Source organism: Capra hircus, chromosome 10 (genome assembly GCF_001704415.2).
Source record: "Capra hircus breed San Clemente chromosome 10, ASM170441v1, whole genome shotgun sequence".
Classification (NCBI taxonomy): domain Eukaryota; kingdom Metazoa; phylum Chordata; class Mammalia; order Artiodactyla; family Bovidae; genus Capra; species Capra hircus.
The window spans coordinates 46,870,729-46,893,363 of NC_030817.1; the positions used below are offsets into that span (position 1 = coordinate 46,870,729).

The 22,635-nt window shown below is 38.9% G+C and overlaps 1 protein-coding gene across 1 annotated transcript in view; it reads left to right on the plus strand.

Annotated features, from left to right (window-relative positions):
- Positions 1-22,635, plus strand: part of UNC13C (unc-13 homolog C) — a 678,662-nt gene that overhangs the window by 12,848 nt on the left and 643,179 nt on the right. Inside the window, exon 4 of the mRNA XM_005685753.3 lies at positions 5,924-9,174. Coding sequence (XP_005685810.2) covers positions 6,183-9,174 — 2,992 coding nt within the window. The 5' untranslated portion in view covers positions 5,924-6,182. The remainder of the gene's footprint in view (positions 1-5,923; positions 9,175-22,635) is intronic.

A 22,635-nucleotide genomic window follows, 5' to 3' on the forward strand; every position in this document is an offset into this window, starting at 1 on the left:
GTCCAGGGGATTCTCCAGGCAAGCATACTGGAGAAAGTTGCCTTTTCCTCCTCCAGGGTATTTTTCCGACCTAGGGGTCGAACGTGTATCTCTTATCTCTCCTGCACTGGCAGGCAGGTTCTTCCCCAGTAGCACCACTTGTGTGAGTGTACAGTGAAAGCGCTTCCCAGGTGGTGCTAGTGGTAAGAAACCTGCCTGCCAATGCAGGAGCCTCAGGAGACATGGTTCAGTCACTGGGCCGGAAAGATCCCCTGCAGGAGGGTTGCATGGCAACCCGCTCTAATATTCTTGCCTGGAGAACGCCTTGGACCGAAGAATCTGGCAGGCTACAGTGTATAGGGTTGCACAGAGTCATACATGACTGAAGTGACTTAGCAGGCACACATGTACGTAATTAAAGAGTACTGGAGTGGGATGCCATTGCCTTCTCTGAAAGGTAATACAACTGCAGGGTAAATATGAGATTTTGAATTCAGGTAGTTAAGTATCATATGGCGCATATGATGATAGACTGGTCTCCCCACCCCTCCTCAACCCCTTCTCCTCCCACGTATCTTTTACTGACTTTGATTTTATCCTAATCTGGGCTACTAACATTTTTTTTAATAGAACTTTAGAGAAGAGAGTAGATCTGTGGGTTTGTATGTGGTGCATTTTAGGACTTGTGACCATTACCACTGGTAACATTCACTTTGTATGCAGCTGATAGCTTCATTGACCCCAGGTCTAAAGACCAAAATATCTTTTTGCCTTAGTTGTTTTTCATAAAGCTCTGGTGGAAGCTATTGAGAGAGAGGATAACATGGTGCTGCTCACTAGCTGTGTAATTTTGGCTGTGTCTCTTAATCTCTTTGAACCTCTTGTTTCCTCATCTCTAAAATGGGCATAATAATGTCTTTAGAGAGTTTCTTTGAGGATTATTTGGGATAGTTTCAGTTTCTGGAGGGCTTCCCTGGAAGCTCAGATGGTAAAGAATCTGCCTGCAATGCAGGAGACCCAGGTGTGATCCCTGGGTTGCAAAGGCCCCCTGGAGAAAAGAATAGCAACCCACTACCAGTATTCTTACCTGGAGAATTCCATAGACAGACTATAGCCTGGTAAACTACAGTCCTTGTGGTCTCAAAGAGTTGGACATGAATGAGCAACTAACACACACACACAAGTTTCTAAAACATAATAGGTGCTCATTAAATGTTAGCCTCCTTCTCTATCCTGGCCACTTGCCTGAAGGAAGTTCTGCAGGTGAGATTTGAGACTCATCAGCCTCATTAGAGGCTTCCCAGTGATAAAGAATCTGTCTGCAATACAGGAGATGTGAGATGGATTTCTGGGTCAAGAAGATCCCCTGGAGAAGGAAATGGCAACCCACTCCAGTATTCTTGCCTGGGAAATCCCATGGACAGAGGAGCCTAGCGGGTTACAGTCCATGGGGTCACAAAAACTGTTAAATGTGACTTAGTGACAAAACAACAATGACAAACCTTGTTAAGGTGGCTATGGCTTTGAAATGAAATTGTAAGAGACTGAGAACCCAGTAACTGGGAAGGTAAGATTTCTGTATTGGAAATTTGCCTCTGGACCATGTAGATATAAAGCATTCTCTATTTCCCCTCCAATTGCTTCTTTATAGTATTTTTTCCTTTGTTTGTTTTTCATGTCATCCTCCAACTGAGTAGGATTCCTAGGTTGCCTCCCACTTCTATCTACCTTACTTTTCACAACAGATACCACATGATGAATCTTCTGTGAATACTTCTTTCATCTTTTCAACATCCTTCTTAGTTCTAATGGTAACTTATAGGTACTGGGCTCTGCACCTTCTAAGAACTTTACATGTGTTAACTCATTACAATTATCCCATGAGGAGATACTATTTTTGTCCCAGTTTAGTCAGTGTACAAGTGGTTCCCTTTTCTTCATGTCCTCTCCAGCAATTATTGTTTGTAGACTTTTTGATGATGGCTACTCTGATGTGAGGTAATACCTCATTGTAGTGTTGATTTGTATTTCTCTTAAAATTAGTGATGTTGAGCATCTTTTCATGTGCCTCTTGGCCATCTGTATGTCTTCCTTGGACAAATGTCTGTTTAAGTCTTCCATCCATTTTTTTGGTTGGGTTGTTTGCTGTTTTATTTTTTTTTTATATTGCACTGCATGAACTGTGTATATTTTGGAGAAACTAACAATATTGTAAAGCAACTATACTCCAATAAAAAATAAAAGATAATATGGAATAAAAAAAAGAGAAAAAATGTACAAGTGAAGGCAGTATAGAAGTGACTTTCTCATGCTTATATGGATAATATGCCTCATCCAGAAGCTGTGCTGAAAACCAAAAACCATTAGTGCCCCCTCATCAAATGGAGCTTCTGCACCCAAGTTTCAGAGATTTCCACATTCTGTTCACATTTTGTCCATGCAGACCCATCCTCCTTTAGTTCCCATCTCTCTCCAAGGTGAGTGCTTCTTCATTTTTAACATGATGTGAATGTTTATGATACCTACCTTCTGCAGATGCTGATTTTCTTTATCTAGATCATTTAAGGCCAAGTTTAGCTAGTTCAGGCTTCTTGGAGTCTTTATAATCCATCTTCAAATTTATGGGCTTGTTACTTGTTCATTCATTCATTTGTGCATGTATTTATTTATTTGCCCAACAAATATTGTAAGTCTAATATATATCAAGCAATTTGAATATTTAAAGTTAAATAAATCACAGCCCCTGCCCCCTCAAATCACATTTTAGATATAGACACATAAATATTTCACACAAATAGCTGTTATATTCAAAGAATTACCATAACAAATGTGCATTCAAAGCATTGTGGGAGCACAGAGGAGGAAGTGGTGGAGTCTAAAGGAGGTCAAACAAGGTAATGCTAATCCCTGCTGGATCTAAGATGTTTAGTTGCCTTAGAGACATTCATGAATAAGATGTAGGGATAGAGGCGATGGGAAAGAAACGAAGCCAAAAGGAACAGCATGGACAAAGGCACATTGGTGAGGCAACAATACAATGATCACAGAACTGTTACTATTTCAGTGTGTCTTAGGCAGGCGTGCTCTGGAAGTGACAGGACATGAAACTACTGAGACAGTGATTTAAGTGGAAGGATTTATATCTTTTAAATGTATTAGTTTTAAGAAAGGTTGATTTGAGAGGAGAGCCAACTTAGAGTTAGGAAGACCATATAGGATACAATCGTAGTAGTCCAGATGAGAAATTGTGGAGTTCAGCACTGAGGCATCGCTAGTGGCGTGAGTGAACATATATAGGGTATGGAAATAGGAGGGATCATATTGAATCTAGAATGATTCCTGGGTATATGTCTTGGGGAAGTCAATAATTAGGATATGATATTAAATTGAGACTAATCATTCAAGAAAATGACTAGGTGTTGGATGGAGTTTATATTTGGACAACCAGCTGATGATGTTTAATAAGTGACTGAAATGCAGGTTAATTTCTAACTTTCTGTGAGTTTGGAGATAAGTATGCCTCTGTGAAACCATCACCAAGATTGTGTTATGAAAACAAGATCTACCCTCTTAGCAAAATTTTGGGTATGCAGTATTATTAACTAAAGGCACTGTGATGTACAGTAGGTCTTCAGGGCTTATTCAACTTGCATGGCTGAAACATTGTACCTTTTGGACCAATTCTTCAATAACTATTTATTGAATGTTTTTATGTATGCTGGGTTCAGGATATTTGAAACTGGACAAGTCATATTCTTATCATTAAATAGGACATAGTCCAGGGGATGGAAACAGGAATGAGAGTACAGTAGGGAAGAATATGTATTGCTTATGCACTGGCTTGCGGGAGAGTGTGGCAAAGAGAGAGAAAAGCTCGGTGTGGGTGGTCAGTGAAGTCTTCACTGAACAAATGATTCTAAAGCTGAAACACAATTTTTACAGACAAGGAGGGCTAGACATGAATGATATTCTAGGTCGAGACAACAGAAAAGTTATTGAAGTGTGAAAGAGAGTAGAGCCTGTAGTGAATAACAAGTTATTCCATGTGGTTAGAATACAGAACAAGTGAGTTCATCTGTGTAACTGTGTCCACATACCCTCAGGTTTGCATTTTGAAGCAGGGCATCATTGCAGGTTACATTTTCCTGTTCAAAATTGTTCCAACCATTATTGTCTAGAACAATAGCTCTGAACTAGTAACACAGGTCAGGAAGTCTAAACACAATTTCATGAAAATATTAGAGGCATTGACAAAATTGCTGCTTTCATCTAAACAAAAATCAGGTATTTGTTTCAAGGTTTGGGAAACCCAGGATCTTCAGCAGAGTGATTAGTAGAACAATTTATTTTACTGAAGTTGGCTTTAAAATAATTTATCTACTCTACTGCTACTTAACTTTCCAATATGTCTTTTTTTGTCCCCACAGGAGAGGTTGCATAGGGGTACAATAAATGTTTTTTGAATCGAATTCAGAAATTAATTTCTTGACATTTTTATTAGTAGAAAACAGGTCCTGGCATGTAATTCTGAATGAATGACAAATTGTTTCAGACAAGCAAAATTGACTTTGACTGTTTATGAAGTCCAGAAGACATGGATTTAGAGTCTCTGTCTTCCATCTTTTTGCTTCCTTCTTACATTGCAGTGCCCTGTCTCTTATGAAACTTGGCTCCTGCCCAGAGAATGTATTCCCCAAGTCCCTGCAGAATCCTAGTGAAGTGAAATTGGCAGATTTCCAAATGGAGGGAGCTGATAAAGAGCCATTAGGCTCCTAAAACAATGTGCAGGTTGTGATGTATTCTTTAAAGAATTAGAACATTTATCTACTCAAATCCATAGTTTGATATCAACAAAGATTTTTGGTCATTACTGTTATTCTGTGATATATTTCAGTGACGAAATAGTTCAAGTCAACAAAATTATATGTGAATACCTATTACATACAAGGCACAGTGCTGGTAAACCAGCAAAATTAATGTAAACTGTCGTTGTCATCTTCACGTAATTTGAGAAGCTAATTATCACAAATATGACCTAGTTATGTGGTCATTTACATTATAAAACACAAAATCATAGGATGAATTATATATCCAACCAATTTTTTATTATCTTTAGACATGTTTTATTTGTGGTACAATCTCTTTTTGTGATTTGGCACTTTATCTTCAGTTATGATCTTAACCCTAGGGATGGGTTTCCTGCCACCTGCCACAAGTCTGCACTGGTTGGTTAGGGTGGCTTTGCTTTTCCAAGCCACATTCTCTAAGAACTTAGATGTATTATCCTTATTTTCAAATATAAGGTTTTCCTATTGTGTTTTTGTTGTTATTATATGCCTAAATATTATATAATTGTCTATTTTTTTCCATTCATGATACTCCACTGACAAAGTTCATGTCTATACAGGATGCATTTTCTCTTGGTATATACATCATCCTATGAAATATTTTCTTACTTGGATTTTTTAATAATTATTTAAGAAATTATCAGTCATTGAATACCTAGAAAAGTAAGACTATTTGAATAAGAAAAAAATCTTACATACATGAATAATATTAATTCAGTGAATTTTCAATGTTTGAGGTGGGGGCAAATATATTTAAATTGAAATGTAATATTTATATAAGTAAATGTAATTTTAGGAAAAGATATCAAGTGGAAATGATAAGCTCATATAGTGAATATATAATAGTTATTAAAATTTGCCTGTCATCTTCTACAAACTTTTCTAAATAATCACTATTACCTTTACTAATATTTTAACTGTGTCTATCCATAAGTGATTTAGGAAAAGGAAAGGATAATTTAAACACAGTTATCGGTTTTGCTTTCCTTCTCTGAAATTTTTCACACACTGTGTATCTTGAATAGTTTAAAAGCTGTTAGCCATGGGCTAAATCTAGGATCGAATTCTGATATTCACTTTGCAATTCCTTTTTTCAGGAACTGCCTGAAGTGACATGGAAATGAGAGAGACTCATGAAACCCCTCCTCCAAGAGAGAATGAATGTCTTTCATAAACGGAGCCCGGCTTCTGGTTTTCCCAGGACAGTGACACTGTGGCAGCCACAGCGGCCCTTCCTGCTATTTTCACTGATTCACAGAACATCTGAACAGTGATGCTGGCCTTGGATTTACAGAGTTCCATCCTGATACATTATTTACTTCCCTGGGACAGAAAAGCTTGCACTAATTGCTCTCCATGGTGGCTAATCTTTTCAAGAGCCTGATTTTACCTTACATCCATAAGCTTTGCAAAGGAATGTTTACAAAGAAACTGGGAAATACAACCAAAAAAAAAGAGAATCATCAGCCAAAAAAAGATCAAGACCTTCCTGTTGCTGGCCAGACCAAAACCCCCAAATTTTCTAACACCTTGAAAAGCAGAGTAAAGAAGCTTGCAAAGTGTTCATCTACTCGCAACTTATCCACTGAAGAAGAGGAGGCTAACAAAGAATTTTCTCTCTCCCCCACATTCAGTTACCGAGTAGCTATTGCCAACGGCCTCCAGAAGAATATTCATGTAACCAACAGTGATCATGAGGAGCTCCTTCAGGAGTTATCTTCCATTGAGAGTTCCTACTCAGAATCACTCAGTGAACTAAGGAGCAGTACAGAAAACCAGGCGCAGTCGACACGCACGATGCCCGTCAGACGCAACAGGAAGAGCTCCAGCAGCCTGGCACCCTCGGAGGGGAGTTCCGACGGGGAACGCACTCTGCACAGCTTAAAGCTAGGAGCTTTACGCAAACTGAGGAAATGGAAAAAGAGTCAAGAGTGTGTCTCCTCAGATTCAGAGTTGAGCACAGTGAAGAAAACCTGGGGAATCAGAAGCAAATCTTTGGACAGAACTGCCCGAAACCCAAAGACCAACGCCCTGGAGCCTGGATTCAGTTCCTCTGTCTGCATTAGCCAAACGCAGGATGTCATGGAAATGATCTTTAAGGAACTTCAGGGAATAAGTCAGATCGAAACAGAACTTTCTGAACTCCGAGGGCATGTCAATGCCCTCAAGCATTCCATTGATGAGATCTCCAGCAGCGTGGAGGTTGTGCAAAATGAAATTGAGCAGCTGCGGACAGGATTCGTTCAGTCTCGGCGGGAAACTAGAGACATCCATGATTATATTAAACACTTAGGTCATGTGGGAAGCAAGGCAAGCCTGAGATTTTTAAATGTGCCCGAAGAAAGGTTTGAATATATTGAGAGTGTGGTGTACCAAATTCTAATAGATAAAATGGGTTTTTCCGATGCACCAAATGCTATTAAAATTGACTTTGCTCAGAGGATAGGACACCAAAGGGATTGCCCCAATGCAAAGCCTCGACCCATCCTTGTGTACTTTGAAACCCCTCAGCAAAGGGATTTAGTCTTAAAAAAATCCTATAAACTCAAAGGAACAGGCATCGGAATCTCAACAGATATTCTTACTCATGACATCAAAGAAAGAAAAGAAAGAGGGCTACCATCCTCCCAGACATATGAGAGCATGGACATAAAGCTGTCTACTCCAGAGCCCAGACTTAAGAAAAACAGTTGGCACTCTCCTGATGACAGTGATGGAGAGCTGGCATCTGACCTCAATAGAAACAGTTATGCTGTGCTTTCCAAGTCAGAGTTTCCAACAAAAGGAAGTGCTTCCAAGTCAAGTTCAAAATCACACAATGCTAGAGCCAAGAATAAAACTGCTAGTAGCAGCAAAATTGCAAATAAATCAGAATATGATAAAATGTCTTCACATTTGCCAGAATCGGATAACTTGGCCAAACAAACCACAACCTGTTATGCAGATGTGACACCTCTTTGGCACTCACAGAGTGATTTTTTCACTGCTAAACTTAGCCGTTCTGAATCTGATTTTTCCAAATTGTGTCAATCTTATTCAGAGGATTTTTCAGAAAATCAATTTTTCACTAGAACTAATGGAAGCTCCCTGCTGTCTTCTTCAGACCGGGAACTTTGGCAGAGGAAACAGGAGGGCACCCCTACCATGTATGACAGCCCTCAGGATCAGGGTTTGAATGGGGCTCCTCAGGGTGTCCAAGTGCAGAGTGAAATTGAGAACACAGAAACCGTGGACAGTGGAGTGAGTAATGGCATGGTGTGTGCATCTGGAGACCGGAGCCACTACAGTGGTTCTCAGCTCTCTTTACATGAAGATCTTTCTCCGTGGAAAGAATGGAATCAAGAAGAGCAAGGAGCCGATTTAGGTTTAGATTCATCTACCCAGGAAGCTTTTGACTATGACACAAACAGTCTATCTGATCAACAACTTGATGTTTACCATAAAGACCTAGAAGACTTGGGAAAGGGCCACAGTGACCTTCAGGATGACTCTGAGAGCTATGATTTAACCCAAGATGACAACTCATCTCCATGCCCTGGGCTGGATAATGAGCCACAGGGACAGTGGGTTGGCCAGTATAATTCTTATCAGGAACCTAATTCTAATGAGCTGTACCAAAACCAAAACCAGTTGTCCATGATGTATCGAAGTCAAAGTGAATTGCAAAGTGATGATTCAGAGGATGCCCCACCCAAATCTTGGCATAGTCGATTAAGCATTGACCTTTCCGATAAGGCTTTCAGCTTCCCAAAATTTGGATCTACACTACAGAGAGCTAAGTCAGCCTTGGAAGTGGTATGGAACAAAAGCACACAGAGTCTCAGTGGGTATGAGGACAGTGGCTCTTCCTTAATGGGGAGATTTCGGACATTATCCCAATCAACTGCAAATGAATCGAGTACAACCCTTGACTCTGATGTCTACACAGAACCTTATTATTACAAAGCAGAGGATGAAGAGGACTATAGTGAACCAGTGGCTGATAATGAAACAGATTATGTTGAAGTAATGGAACAAGTCCTTGCTAAGCTAGAAAACAGGACTAGTGTTACTGAAACAGATGAACAAATGCTGGAGTATGATCACCCTTCATATGAAACCCCTTATGAAACCCCACAAGATGAGGGTTATGATGGACAGGCAGATGATGTGGTTAGTGAAAGGGCATTGGAACCCTTAAATGAAGCACCGACTGAAATGGAAATGAAAGAAGATGAAAACCAAAACATCCCTGAACAACCAGTGGAAGTCACAAAGCCAAAGAGGATTCGTCCCTCTTTCAAAGAAGCAGCTTTGAAAGCCTATAAGAAGCAAATGGCAGAATTGGAAGAGAAGATCCTGGCTGGAGGTATTTATGTCTAACCGCTATATTATGAGCTCATTGGGTTGTGCTCTTTAGAACATGTTCTGTGTTTACTCTTGGGAGAAGGAATTTAGTTTCAAGGAATTTGCATGTTTATTCTGAGAAGAACCTTATTTTACTTGGCTCCCCCAACAAGCTGGGCTTGACAATTTAAAATCAAGGTGCTTTAAACAGGTCATACTAAAATAAGTACTATACTCCGTGGATCACGATTTCTGTGCTAGGATTAGTCAAAAAACACTGTTCATATTTCCAACTTAATGGCATCAGGTATCAAAGGAAGCGTGGGTGAAATCAAAGAGCAGCCTGGGGTCTACATTTTGGTTCTGTATAGGGATTGGGAGAAAGATAAACTTAATCTTGAAAGAATTAAGAAAGATAGATTCATAGATTTACCACTCCATTCCCCATCAATTTGGTACTTTGGAGCATGCCAGCAGGAAGAACTAGGTCTACACAGCCAACCCCATCCTGCACCATGGAGGACCACAACTTTATTCACTACCTACTGATGCAACTAAGGGAGGACATTAAAGTCCTAGGCTGTGCCTGAATGGTCACAAGACACTCTTTTGAAGGAGTCAGTAAGGGGATAGAGACAAGTATCTTCCTCCTAAAGAGTGGAGTAGAAGTCTCTTGACCATTACGGAAATGAAAACAGTACCTTACCTAATAATTTCCCTTGACCTCCTAGGGGAACAATTTTGGATCTCATACTTTTGAAAACTAGCTGCATATAAGTAAAAGTTTTGTTGACTTTTAATTTCTCAACCAAACTTTATCTCAATCCCTTAACATTCACTTTATTTGCATGCTTATCTCTTTATATTTTTAGGATAGTTTGATATAATCTCAGCTTTAATTGATCATATACTGTTAATGGTTTCTTTGAATATTGAAATGTCATCTTTAAAATACTCTACATAATACTTCATAAAGTTATATATTTATATGATTGAACATTACTTGCCATTATAAAATAATATAATAATTTATTTATCTGGTAGCTGATTATGGCTTTATTTTCTGTGATCAGATACTACTTCAAAGTGGTCATGTTCTGGCTGACATGGTGGGTCATTGACTAAACAGATACCTTCATGATTAAACTAATTTAGACCCTAAAACAATTGAAATAACTATTAGGGTTCTCTGCTCTAAAATTCTGTTCATATAAAACAGCATATCTTATGTAATTTTTAAAAAAAACATAAGTTAAGGGCATCTTGGGTACATTGGCTGTGTTTTTTGGTTGTTATTTTTAAAGGGAAGCATTCTCAGCTATTTTTAAAATTGATTTGAAACGGCAGTAGTCAAAATTTTATGTAAATGTAATGCATACTGGAATATTTTATTTTGGAGTGACTTTTAATATTAGATACTCTTATTACTGAAACTCAGTTCATAATTCAAAGCCTGAAATACAGGTCAGGCTTTTGACATCATATTTTACTTACTATGGATTCAGAGAGATCTACTCAAAAGCATATTAAGGATAAGCAGAGTGTGTAGGTGTGTGTGTTTGTTGTGGTGCAACACAGGAGTGTTTTCATGCCAGTTGGTTAAGGTATCCAAATGTTAGGCAATATTATAAACACAATGAAACTATATGTTTCAAAAAAGAAAGTGGATCTTCATCAACTCATAAAAAAATCCCAAATTAGCAATATGACTATTTACATAGCTAAAATCCTAGTCTTTCAATGGTACTTATCCTCAGAAAACATGAATTCATTTGGTTATTCGCACAGCACCCACTTCAGAATCCTAAGATAGGAAAAACAATTGTGTGCCACATACCTAACACACCAGGTGTGTCATACCTGACTCACTGACTCCAGAGGACTCAAACCACTCTACCATCTTGGAACTTGGCTTATTGTCCTATGAGCCAACTTTGAATGGAATCTGTTGGATATCATTTATCCTACAGGAAATCATATATACATCTTTAAGATGCTCTCTGATGGCTTGAAAGGCACCAGATTGACTACCCAGGAGGTTGCAGTAGCCTAGATTTTAAAGGCCATCTCTTCTCTCTTTGGCAGCAGTCAGGCAGTTGTCCCCCTCCTGTGACACCAATATGCCTCATGAGGAAGGGCAGCCAAGGGAGGGCGTTTTTTCAGGCCCCTTCCCAGTTCAGAGCATCCCAATGAGGTGCCAATCGTCGTGATGGCTTCTGTGCCCATGGCCATCTGCTTACCGGGCTTTGGGCAGAAGCCAGCATATTTTTCTCTTCATGACCATGCAGTCACCATTAGGTAGCAGTGCTGTCTTCTCTCCATTACTGACCTGGCAAGGTTGGAACTTAGATCTCTTGCTGTAAACAGTGTGGGAGGTGGTTCTCCTGACAGAGCCTGATGGAACTGTTGGCTTATGAATTTGAATCAATAATTTCAACTTTCATCTTCAAGGTCCTGGTAAAGAGGGACTTTTTAAAGACCCCAGTGTACATGGATGTTTGATGCCAGTTTATATGAGAATCTTAACTTTGAACAGCCGGCCAATCAGGAGAGAGATTATAGTCTATGTGTAGCCAGAACCTCCACGAGGCCATTTTCTTCCCTTGCTGCTGGACCCTATGTGTGTAACTGGTCTGAAACACACCATGATGGTGAATATCTGATCCCTTCCTCTTAGCCTTTCACCACCCATCAACTGGAATTAATTAATATCTCCTCTGAATTTCCCTACACCTATTTCTTGGAGCTCTGGTGTCCACCTTTATAATGACAATTTATCTGTGTTCCTTATGTTCTCTTCTAAGCTGTAATCTGAGGGTCAGAAGTCTTGTCTTTTCATCCTCTCGTTTGCACTGTGGTTAGACCAGTGCTTTATACAAAGATGGCACTGAATATGTTGGATGAATGGCTACATCAAAGGAAGCAGGATACTGAATAAAAAACATGAGCTTTTAAGTAAAGTCCAAATCCAAACTGTGGCCTTTAATTGCTAAACTGTGCCTTTATTTCCTAGGGGTTCAGAAGTATGATTAGAGATGCAACCTTATAATTGAGCACTGTTATATACCAGGCATTTCCCCAGCAGTTCATCTATCTTTTTATTCCTTTGTCTCTTACAGCATCACTATAAATTTGATTCCATTATTATCTTATTTTACAGGTGAGGAAACTGAGATGCAGAAAGCTTACATAACTCGTTCAGTGTCATACAGGTAGTAAGATGGTGAATACAGAGTTAAATAGATGGTTAATTTGTTTTTTTGAGAGCAGCCATATGCTTACTCACCTCAAAGATTGTTTTGTTCATATTTTAAGGTGGAGAGACGTGATGAAAGATGGAGGTAACCTTGGCCACAGGCAGGGCTCATTCCAACTAAAGGATTTTCACAAGAAAATAGAAATACTATGAAAAGCACTGAGGTTTTATAGTGAAATAGTTCATTCTCAGTTTTTCTAGTCCAAATGCATGGTTCATCTTATAAACCAAGGCTTGTAGAGCCCCAAAATACTGTACAACAGATATTTGAAGGATGATGTTCTAAAGTCTGAGTACACTTTATCAGGAATTAGATTCTATAGTTGAAGTAAGTTTTTCAAGGAGAATAGTAAAAAATGTTTTGTTTTGAAATGTCATTTCCAGGCTGCCTATAGTTTCTGGAAGAGGCTGCTGCTAGACAGAATTGTAAAGTCCATGAGTGAATTGCCCTTTCCATTGCTACCATAATGCCAGAGCCTGCCGCAGTATCTGGCATATTTATCTGGACTAATTTGTGGACTAGATAAATAAATACTAGACTCCTCTCTAGTTCTGTGGAGAATTCTTAGAATTCAGATAAACTTTAAATTTCTTTCTACTAAAAAGACTTTTAAAATTAGATATATTTTAATATAGGACAAAGGGGAGAATGTGATGGAGAGTGAAAACTTGACTCTTGTCACCTTTGGCTCAGTTAATCACATCTTTCTTTCTATGATAATGTTGACTTATACATCTCTAAAAACTTACCTGAATTTACTTAAATTCCAGGTTTAATATTTCAACTAAGCTTTGGAGGTTTGTTGGTCCAAGTTCATCTATCAAGAGGTGCTTCTTAAACTTTTGAACATCTCTGGGCCTCCGCTGTGGAGAGTCCAGCTCAGGAGCTCTGAAGTCTGCCTTTTTAGCATGTTCTCTGATGCAAGTGAGCATCATAGCACAATTGAAGAGTGCTGCTAAGTACTGTGTAGCAAATATTATACCTGCCCACATAGGATTGTTTCATCTCTTTTCTAATTGGAAGAGATAGAATCAGTCTAAGAAAATGTGTGAATAATTTGCTTAAAATGAAGAATTATTTATAATTCTCCAGCGCAGCAGGTTATTACGCTTATGAGGAGGTTTTGGTAATTTCTACACATTAAAATATAGAGAAGCAATATATATATATAGTCCTTCAAATGTAAACATTCTTCTTCAAGGCAAGTATAACAGTACTAGTAATAACAGAAGACAGCCCATTTGTAGAATGTTCTATTTAAAATCAGTGCATAGCAATACAGTTCTGGTTTAGTATTGTTTGCTTCCAAATACTTGATAATTACCTAAAATATCCAGTGATTGTCTTGGTTTCTGAGACAGGCTATGATCTATGTGAGGAGTGAAGGGGCCAAGGATCCTTACAGGCGCTAGACAGAAAGCCCAAAATGCCCAAGGGAGTAATTTTTCTACGAGATAGGATTGGTGCTCAAAAGAACACATGTGTTTATAAATCACTTGAGTGGGGAGACAGGTAATGCTGGTGTGTACAAGAAGATAGTTCCAAGTAGACCCACAGCTATTATTCTGATGTAGTTTGGAACCAGGAGATAGGAACAGAATCAACACATGCATAACACCTTCCAATTCTATTCACCTCTAGAATCTTTAAGTACATATTTAATCTTTGTTGTATAGTGTTAGCCCCACTTTGTAAATGAGGTGACTGAGTCTTAAAGAGGCAAAGGCAGGTCTGAGGCTACACAGCTAATATGAGGATTGATGGAAATTGAGGTACATATAACAGAATTCAGCATCTGATCCTCTTTCCATGGCATCCCATTGCAGGTGTGGGTGAGTCTTTTCATGAAGGAACTAGCTTATATTTTTAAGCATACGAATAAGTTGTGCTTTTAAGATCAGCCAGTTTTGTGTTGGCTGCTGTAGTAAATATTGATCTCTGTTAACACAAAGTGAGTGATAATAGTTTGGGATGAGATAGCATCATATTTTTAAAAGTTTAGAAAATCTGGAAGGGTGACACTTCTCACATTAAAAGAGTTTATTAGAAATGAAGGAGTGCCAGTAATCAGAGTTTTTGAGGAATAAAAGCATTTTATAGGAGGTAGAGAAGAAATTCACAAGGATACACAAAGGTCAGCTTTTAACAGGAACAATGAATTTCTAGGGTTCAAAGATTTTGTTTATTTATAATTATTAATGACTCCAAACTGTATTCCTATAACATTTGTCTTTGTAGGGAAGCTAAAAATACAACACATTTTCCAAAGAAATATTAACTGATGATGAAAGATGATGATTTCCAGATTATACTAAGAATATTGCTTCAGAGACTGCAGTATAGATTTCAAACTCCAGGAATTCAAGGAAGGGTATTATGCCAAAATCTCAGATAGATAGGTTTTTTTTTTTTTTTTTTTTTGCTAATGTCATTGTTCATATACTTTTTGCAAGTTCAAATAGAGAGCTTCTGTAGAAATTGTGAATCATGTGAGACTTTTCTGTGGAGTGTGGGATAAAATAAAGAGACTCTGGAGTCTGGTGTAAGACACAGGGAAGTATGGCGTAGTCAATTGTTATTGACTAGGTTAGAGTTTGAAGTCCTGGGATCTGACTAGATATACCCACTGGGGTAACTCAGGCTCTGCGATAAATCTCAGGAGGAAGTGAAGAACGAAAGCCCAATGCATTAGAAGAAAATCTCCTACTTGGAAAATATACCTCAGACTACAAGTGACTACTAAGGCACCTAGAGTCTAACTCTGGGCATCAGTTGGGGAGGTAGAGAGCAGCAAAGAACAGAGAGAACTGGGGACGTGAGGTGGGCAAAAATTTTCCCCAGGAAGGCATTTTTTTGATTGAGCCTTTGTTACTTTTTTAGGGATTAGGAAAGGATCTGAACATCCCAGAATAGGAACTATTCAGAGGAAAGCAAATCCCAGAGGGATTGATATACTAGATTGGTTATCTAGAGAGTGACCCAAATATCTGAACCTGAGTCTGTAGTCAGTAATGAGTCTCTAATACAGGTTAAAAAAATAGCTTGATTGTTCCCCTGGCATCCAAGGACTGAGCCCAATTTGCAGGCAGAGTGACCTGATGCTGAGTTTCAGGTTGCTGGGTTACCCTGACCCCAAATAAAACTTGTCTCCATGATAAGGTATTATTAATAGCTGAAGTTGCCTTCATAGACTACAAGACCAGAAGGAACTAAATGTATTAATAGTCTTCTTCACCATGGTTTATTCCAACCTATGGAATGCATTTTCTTATTCTTTTTAAAAGGAAATTGTTTTATGGAATCTTGTTAACTATCTCATTCATCAATCTGGGTCTCAGCTACTTCCAAAATAAAAGAAACCCTTAGAGGATAAAAATGAATAACATTCAGCAGATTCTAACAACTATGATATGACTCTGTAGTCAATCCCAAGGATACTTTGAGCAGTGTTACTTAAAATAAATGTCTTTCTCTACTCCCTCCAGCCATCTTCACTGCCCCAACTTATCCCTTACTTCTTCTCCAATTCAACCATCATTACTACTTTAAAAATGATAGAACTAATCTCCAAGTATTAAACTTGATGTTTATGTGGGTATTTTTTATTGTAGTGTTGGCTCACGCAAACACATACATTAATTTTCTTAAGAACCCTGTAAGATAAGCAGCTTGATAATAGATAACATTTACTGAGTGCTTTGTTATGTGCCAGACACTTTTCTACATATTTTACACTATATTAAGTCATATAATCCTCACGATAATCCTATGAGATGGATACTGCTATTATCTCCATTTTATAGATAAGAAACAGCGATAAATTTACCTAAGGAGAGGAGAAAAAAAGAAACTAAGAAGTACAAGAACCAGGATTTAGAGTTAGCATTTCTTTTCCAGATTCTGTGTGCTTACTCACTGCTGCTGAGTTTAAGATTTCAGAAATTAAGTATTGCTATTCAACTTTATAAAATGGAGATGTGAGCTGGCAAAATGTTGATTTACCTGACAGCGTGGGTTTGTCAGCAGATCTGCAATTACCAGCTGTTCTCCCAAATCATAAGCAAGCACTCAAGCTATCAGACTGTTCTTCCATTTTACATGACATTATTTCAGGCAAGATGATTATCCAAGTATCATTTCTGTGAAACTCGTGATAAACTTGTTGGTTGCAAGTAATAGTGGCAACAAGAAATGACAGGTTGAATATGATCTTACTTCCCAGAGATGTAGGTTAAGCTTCGCCTTTCCTTAATGCCTTTTCTGATGCTTAATGATGTCTGGTGGAAAGTCCATGGCTTTCATTTTCTATTTCTGTTCTTTAGTGATTACAGTTAAAGACATACACGCTCTTATGGGCATGCACATACACAGAAGATGTGAATTCACTCAGTGTTAACAGGGTCGTATTTTACTATCTGAGGAAGATCAATAGGATGATTCCCAAGTTGATCAACATTCTCTTTGCAGTTTCTAAGCACATAAAACAACTTTCTTCCTTTTTTTTTGGTAAGAATTAACTTTCACAGATTTAACTCTCGTAAAACGTCAGTGAGATAGCCAACCTCTTCAAGTATCTGTCCCCTCAAGTTCATTACTAGTAGTTATGTAGGTTGTAAAACTGGCAAGTGATGGGACCAAGGATCAACTCCAGGACTTCTGAATCCTGTTCTGATGCCCTGTACACACAGCATGCCCTTAGCTACTTATATACCCTTATGCTTCTTTCTTCTGGACTTGAGAACACCTAGTCTGCAATACAAACTTTTGGAGCTGTGTCAAGAGTATCTCTCTGCTGAATCTTAAAGTTAAGGTTTCTCAGATTTTAGAATACATAAGGATCACTTGGAAGCACTTGATGAGAATATAAATTCTTTGATCAAATCTTTAGTTAATACAAGATGAGTCATGGATCACATTAAGAAATGCATATCAGTTAATAGTTAATAATACTGCTTTTGTCCTTATGTTGCTTGTTTTTTGTTGAGTGATTTCATGTTCCATTGGCTTGAGTTGTCATTTTTGTGTTGATGGCCCTAAATCAGTGTCTTTGGGCTAACTCTTCCTTCCCCAAACCTAGACATTCATTCTTTTGGTCATTAGTTCAGCCTCTAGTTCCCTCATTCCTTAGTAAGTATCTAATTGCCTGGCTAGGCATCTGGGTTATAGTAGTGACAAATCTTATTTGCTCTTGTCCTTGTGAAGTATGTATGATGAATTTAAATTTCAAACGCATACAAATGTGTCATTTTAAACTTTGTGGGAGAAGTAAGTAGAAAGTGCTAAGACAACATCTTATTTGAAATTTAGAAAAGTCTTCACTGAGGAAATGACATCTGCCCTGAAGGTGAAAGAATGAATATCTTGAACTAGGCTAAGGGAAATAAAAAAAGCATTCCAGGCAGAGGAAGTGGATTGAGCCAGAATCTTAAGGCAGACAGTGGCATGGTATATTTAAGAAAATTAAGGAAAGCCTGATGTGGCTGGAGTCTATCAAGCAAGGCAGAGAATGGTATGAGACAAATCTGGTGAAATATCCAGAGCCCAGATTTCACTGAGTCTCGTTGGGACGTTTTCTTTTCTCCTAGTTACCATGGATTGACCAAAATGAGTGAAGGACTTGATTCAAATGGGATATTCCATAGGTCTCAAATTCATCATGCCTAACAGCAAACGTTTTTCATCCTCTGTCTCCTAATCCTGCTTCTCCTCCTGGATTCCCTCTCTCAGTACCTGGCACCACTACCCTTTGTTTGCTCAGGTCAGAGAACCATCGTTCTTAGACCCTTCCTTGTCACTCTTAAGTAGACATTTGTCTTCTTTTTGGCGGCTCAGCATCTGAATTCCTTTCTTTCTGATATTCCTGATGTATAAGTCCTTGGAGGGAGGTAGTGCCTTGTGTTCTGCTTCTGAAGCTGGAGGTAACTGGAAATGCATCATCCCTTCACTTAGCAGCCCAAACTTGAGCACAGGACTTAAGGCTTGATTAACTGGAAGCTTCCACCAAGGATTCTGAATTTGAATCAGTCATTTCACAAGCCCTGACCATTTGACCCTCTAATTATCTCTCAACCATAGCAAATTCTTTCCAACTCCTTGTCTCTACCCTAGTTCTGGAAACCATCATCTCTTGCCTGGAGTATTACTAGAATCTCCTAACTATCTTTTTGCCCTAGTTCCACTGTGGCCCCCACAGTCCATCACCTTTGTGTATCCAGAGATACATACAAATCCACAAATCTATGAAGAACATCTTTGTAGTACTTTGAGGATGAGGTCCAGCAAGCAGTGGGCTCATTGTGCTGAAAGTGCTTGTTGCTGCCTCCCTCATAGGCAGTGAGTTGCTGGTCATTAAAAGCTGTGCTGTGTGCCAGGCATCTCTCACAATATCCATCAATGACCACCAATGAGGTAGCCAGCAGAGGGTTAAACACATGGGCCCTGGAGTCAGCCTCCAACTTGTCTAATCTCAGGCAAGTTGTTTAATTTCTCTGTGGCTGAGTTTCCTCAACCTCAGCAAATAATAATTGTACCTCCATGTGCAAAAATAAATAAATAAAAATAAAGTAGGCTTTCAGCCAAACCAATAAGTATCAGTAGGGAGCCAATCTATCCAAAAAGCAAAGAGATTTCTTACTTCGATCTTAAACTGTTTCTGAGAAATTTTAGCCAGAAATCAAATGGTACTATTATCTTCTTTCTTTCTTTCTTTTTGGCTGTGCTGGGTCTTTGTTGCTTTGCAGGTTTTCTCTAGTTGCGGCCAGTGGGGTCTATTCTTCATTGCAGTGTGCAGGCTTCTCATTGCAGTGGCTTCTCTTGTTGAGGAGCATGGGTTCAAGGGCATGCAGGCTTTAGTAGTTGCAGCTCCTGGGTTCTAGAGCATGGGCTCAGTAGTTATGGTGCACAGGCCTAGTTGCTCCATGGCATGTGGGATCTTCCCCACCCAGGGATTGAGCCTGGGTCTCCTGCATTGGCAGACAGATTCTTTTCCACTGAACCGCAAAGGAAGCCCCAAGTACTATTACCTTCCTATATGTTTCCTAACTGAACTAAACCATTTAGAATACATTTTAGGAAGTGATCAATTATATGATTATTTTTGTGGTTTGACTTCTTGAAAGACTGAGCCTCGGCAACTTGGCACAAAGTGCTCGACACAGTATTAATAACTACAATTATTGATGTTTTCATGGAACACGAAAACATGCAACTTCTGGCTGGTTAACTGTTTTGCCTCAGGGCAATTTCAGCACAGAGAACCAAGGAAATCCAACAGCATTTTTTGAGTACTAGAAGTGTGATGAGCTCAGAATTAGGGCTTTGGGATGGGAGAAAACACAAGACACAAAGGCTTAGATTCGCTCCTTGATAAGGTTACAGTCTAATTCAGGTTAATTAAAAATTATTTCTTTTAGGGATAGCAGATGCAAATTAGTATATATAGGATGAATAAATAATAAGTTCCTACTGTTTAGCACAGTGCACTATATTTAATATCCTGTGATAAACTCTAATGAAAAAATATGAAAAAATATATGTGTATTTGTATAACTGCATCATTTTTCCATACAGCAGAAATTAACATTGTAAGCCAACTATTCAGCAATTAAAAAAAAAAAACAATAAAATCGTTTCTTAAGCTAACTGTTTTAAGAGACACTGTGGCTTGTAATCAAACATTATTATTCAATTTTTTGTTATAAAAATATTCATTAGCACTTACCTAAATGTATACAGTGAAGGACATCATAATTAGGAGAGGACATAGAAAAGATAAATCACCAGATAGCTAATGACAATTACTATTTAATTGTTAAATCTTATTTAACTTGTAGCTGATATTACTACTAGTAAGCCTAGAAAATAAAAAGGAATCATCACATTAAAAATAGCAACTAACATTTATTCATTTCAAACTATATGACAGAAGTGAATCCTTTGCATTCAATTTTCAGCTGAAGTCTCCACAAACCACTGAGTGCAACAGTGTTTCTGGAGCTTCAGGTCACACATCTGAGCCTTCCTCTGGTTTTGACTGCAGCTGTGATGGACCACAGCATGGGTGCTCAGCCTCGTCTTTCACTGACAGCCTCACAACTCAAACAGCTGCCTTCATTCTTTTGGATTTCTGCTTTGGTGTCTCCCTGATGTTCAGGGATTCCCATCAGCAGCCTTCATGCAAAGGTGTTGTGGGGTTATTAGAAAAATGCATCAGCCTTCTACCTACCCTTCAGGAGACCACAGCTCCGGAGGGCCTTGTTGAATCAAGCCCCTATTGTCTATAGCAGCAGCCCCAGTGATGCAAGCTCCAGAGGGCCTTGCTGAATCAAGCCCCTTTTGTCTACAGCAGCAGCCCCAGTGATGCACTCTTAGACTAGACCCTACTTCTCTACCTCGTTCTTACTGCTTCTCCTTTCTGCTTCCAGGGACCACCTCCCAAAGAAGCTACTTGTACTCTCATGTCTTCGTCCTAACCTCTACTTTTGTGGAAACCCAAACTAAGACATGCCCTGATGTTTTCATGGAACACGAAAACATGCAGCTTCTGGCTGGTTAACTGTTTTGCCTCAGGGCAATTTCAGCACAGAGAACCAAGGAAATCCAACAGCATTTTTTGAGTACTAGAAGTGTGATGAGCTTGACTCATCACATTAATAGTCATGACTATTAATACCCTCACTTTACTGAAGGGTAACAGAGACTCAGGCCATTAAGTTTAGTGTCATTTACCTAGCTGAGTCGCCTTAAGCTGAGCCAGGGTTTGAATGCTCACTCTTTATTATACTGCCTCTTGTGAACAATAGGAAGATACTGATATTTCTGAAAAAGGCCTCACTAATTGTAATCAGAATGCCTAGGTTTGAGAGACCTGAGAAATGATTTTAGACAGTGATGTGAAGTGGGTTAGAGATTAGTGTTAGTGACAGCACTGAATGAGTAAACACACTTCTGTGTACGTTGAGGACTATCAGGGCTAGATTGTGTAGAAGTGAATGGGGCTTACATGCTTCTTATCACTGCATGCTTCTTATTACTGCCCCCCACCAGCCCCTGGCTCCCAGTATCCTGGGCTGGCAAGTTCTGTGTCCACTGCTCCCTGCCTTATCATCCCCTTCCCTTCCCAACACTCCTTTGTAGAATGACTCTGATATTTATTGTAATTGATTTTCAGTTCATTAACTGCATCTCCTGGAGATGTTGGCATTTTTATGCCTTTTCTCTTCTGTGATACAATGACAGGTTTTCTTGCTGATAAAGCCATTTAAGGAATTGGCAAACAGGTGAACTATATAGTTTCTGGATAGGTGAGTTTGTCCAGATATCCTGAAATCTCACCATTTCAGTAACAGAGCACACATAAGGCCAGGCTTGAATGAAACTGTCTTTAAACAATTTGAAGTTTCTACATTTTTGATATGGGGTTAACAGGACTGACATATATGAAAAGAATCAGAGTGTTATTTCTGTGCAAATATTTTGGAAGGAACACAAGTATGTGTTTGCCTGACTGAGTGTGTATACATGCATAATGACCCAATTGGGCAGGTAACAAATGATTTTCACTGATCCCTTTTATAGTGAATACAAGAATAAAAACCAGATAGAGTAAATCTTTGATCTGGCTCCATAAATTTAACCACAGTCCCAGTCAAATATGTTATAAAATAATGTGGATACATTATTATTCAGTTCAGTTTAGTCGCTCAGTCGTGTCCGACTCTTTGTGACCCCATGGACTGCAGCACACCAGGCCTCCCTGTCCATCACCTACTCCCAGAGTTTACCCAAACTCATGTCCATTAAGTCGGTGAAGCCATCCAACCATCTCATCCTCTGTTGTCCCCTTTTCCTCCTGCCCTCAATCTTTCCCAGCATCAGGGTCTTTTCAAATGAGTCAGTTCTTCACATCAGGTGGCCAAAGTATTGGAGTTTCAGCTTCAACATCAGTCCTTCCAATGAACACTCAGGATTGGTCTCCTTTATGATGGACTTGTTGGATCTCCTTTCAGTCTGCGGGACTCTGAAGAGTCTCCTCCAACACCACAGTTCAAAAGCATCAACTTTTTGGTGCTCAGCTTTCTTTATAGTCCAACTCTCACATCCATACATGACTACTGAAAAACCATAGCCTTGACCAGATGGACCTTTGTTGGCAAAGTAATATCTCTGCTTTTTAATATGCTGTCTAGGTTTGTCATACATTATTATTAAAACCAATTATTAGAACA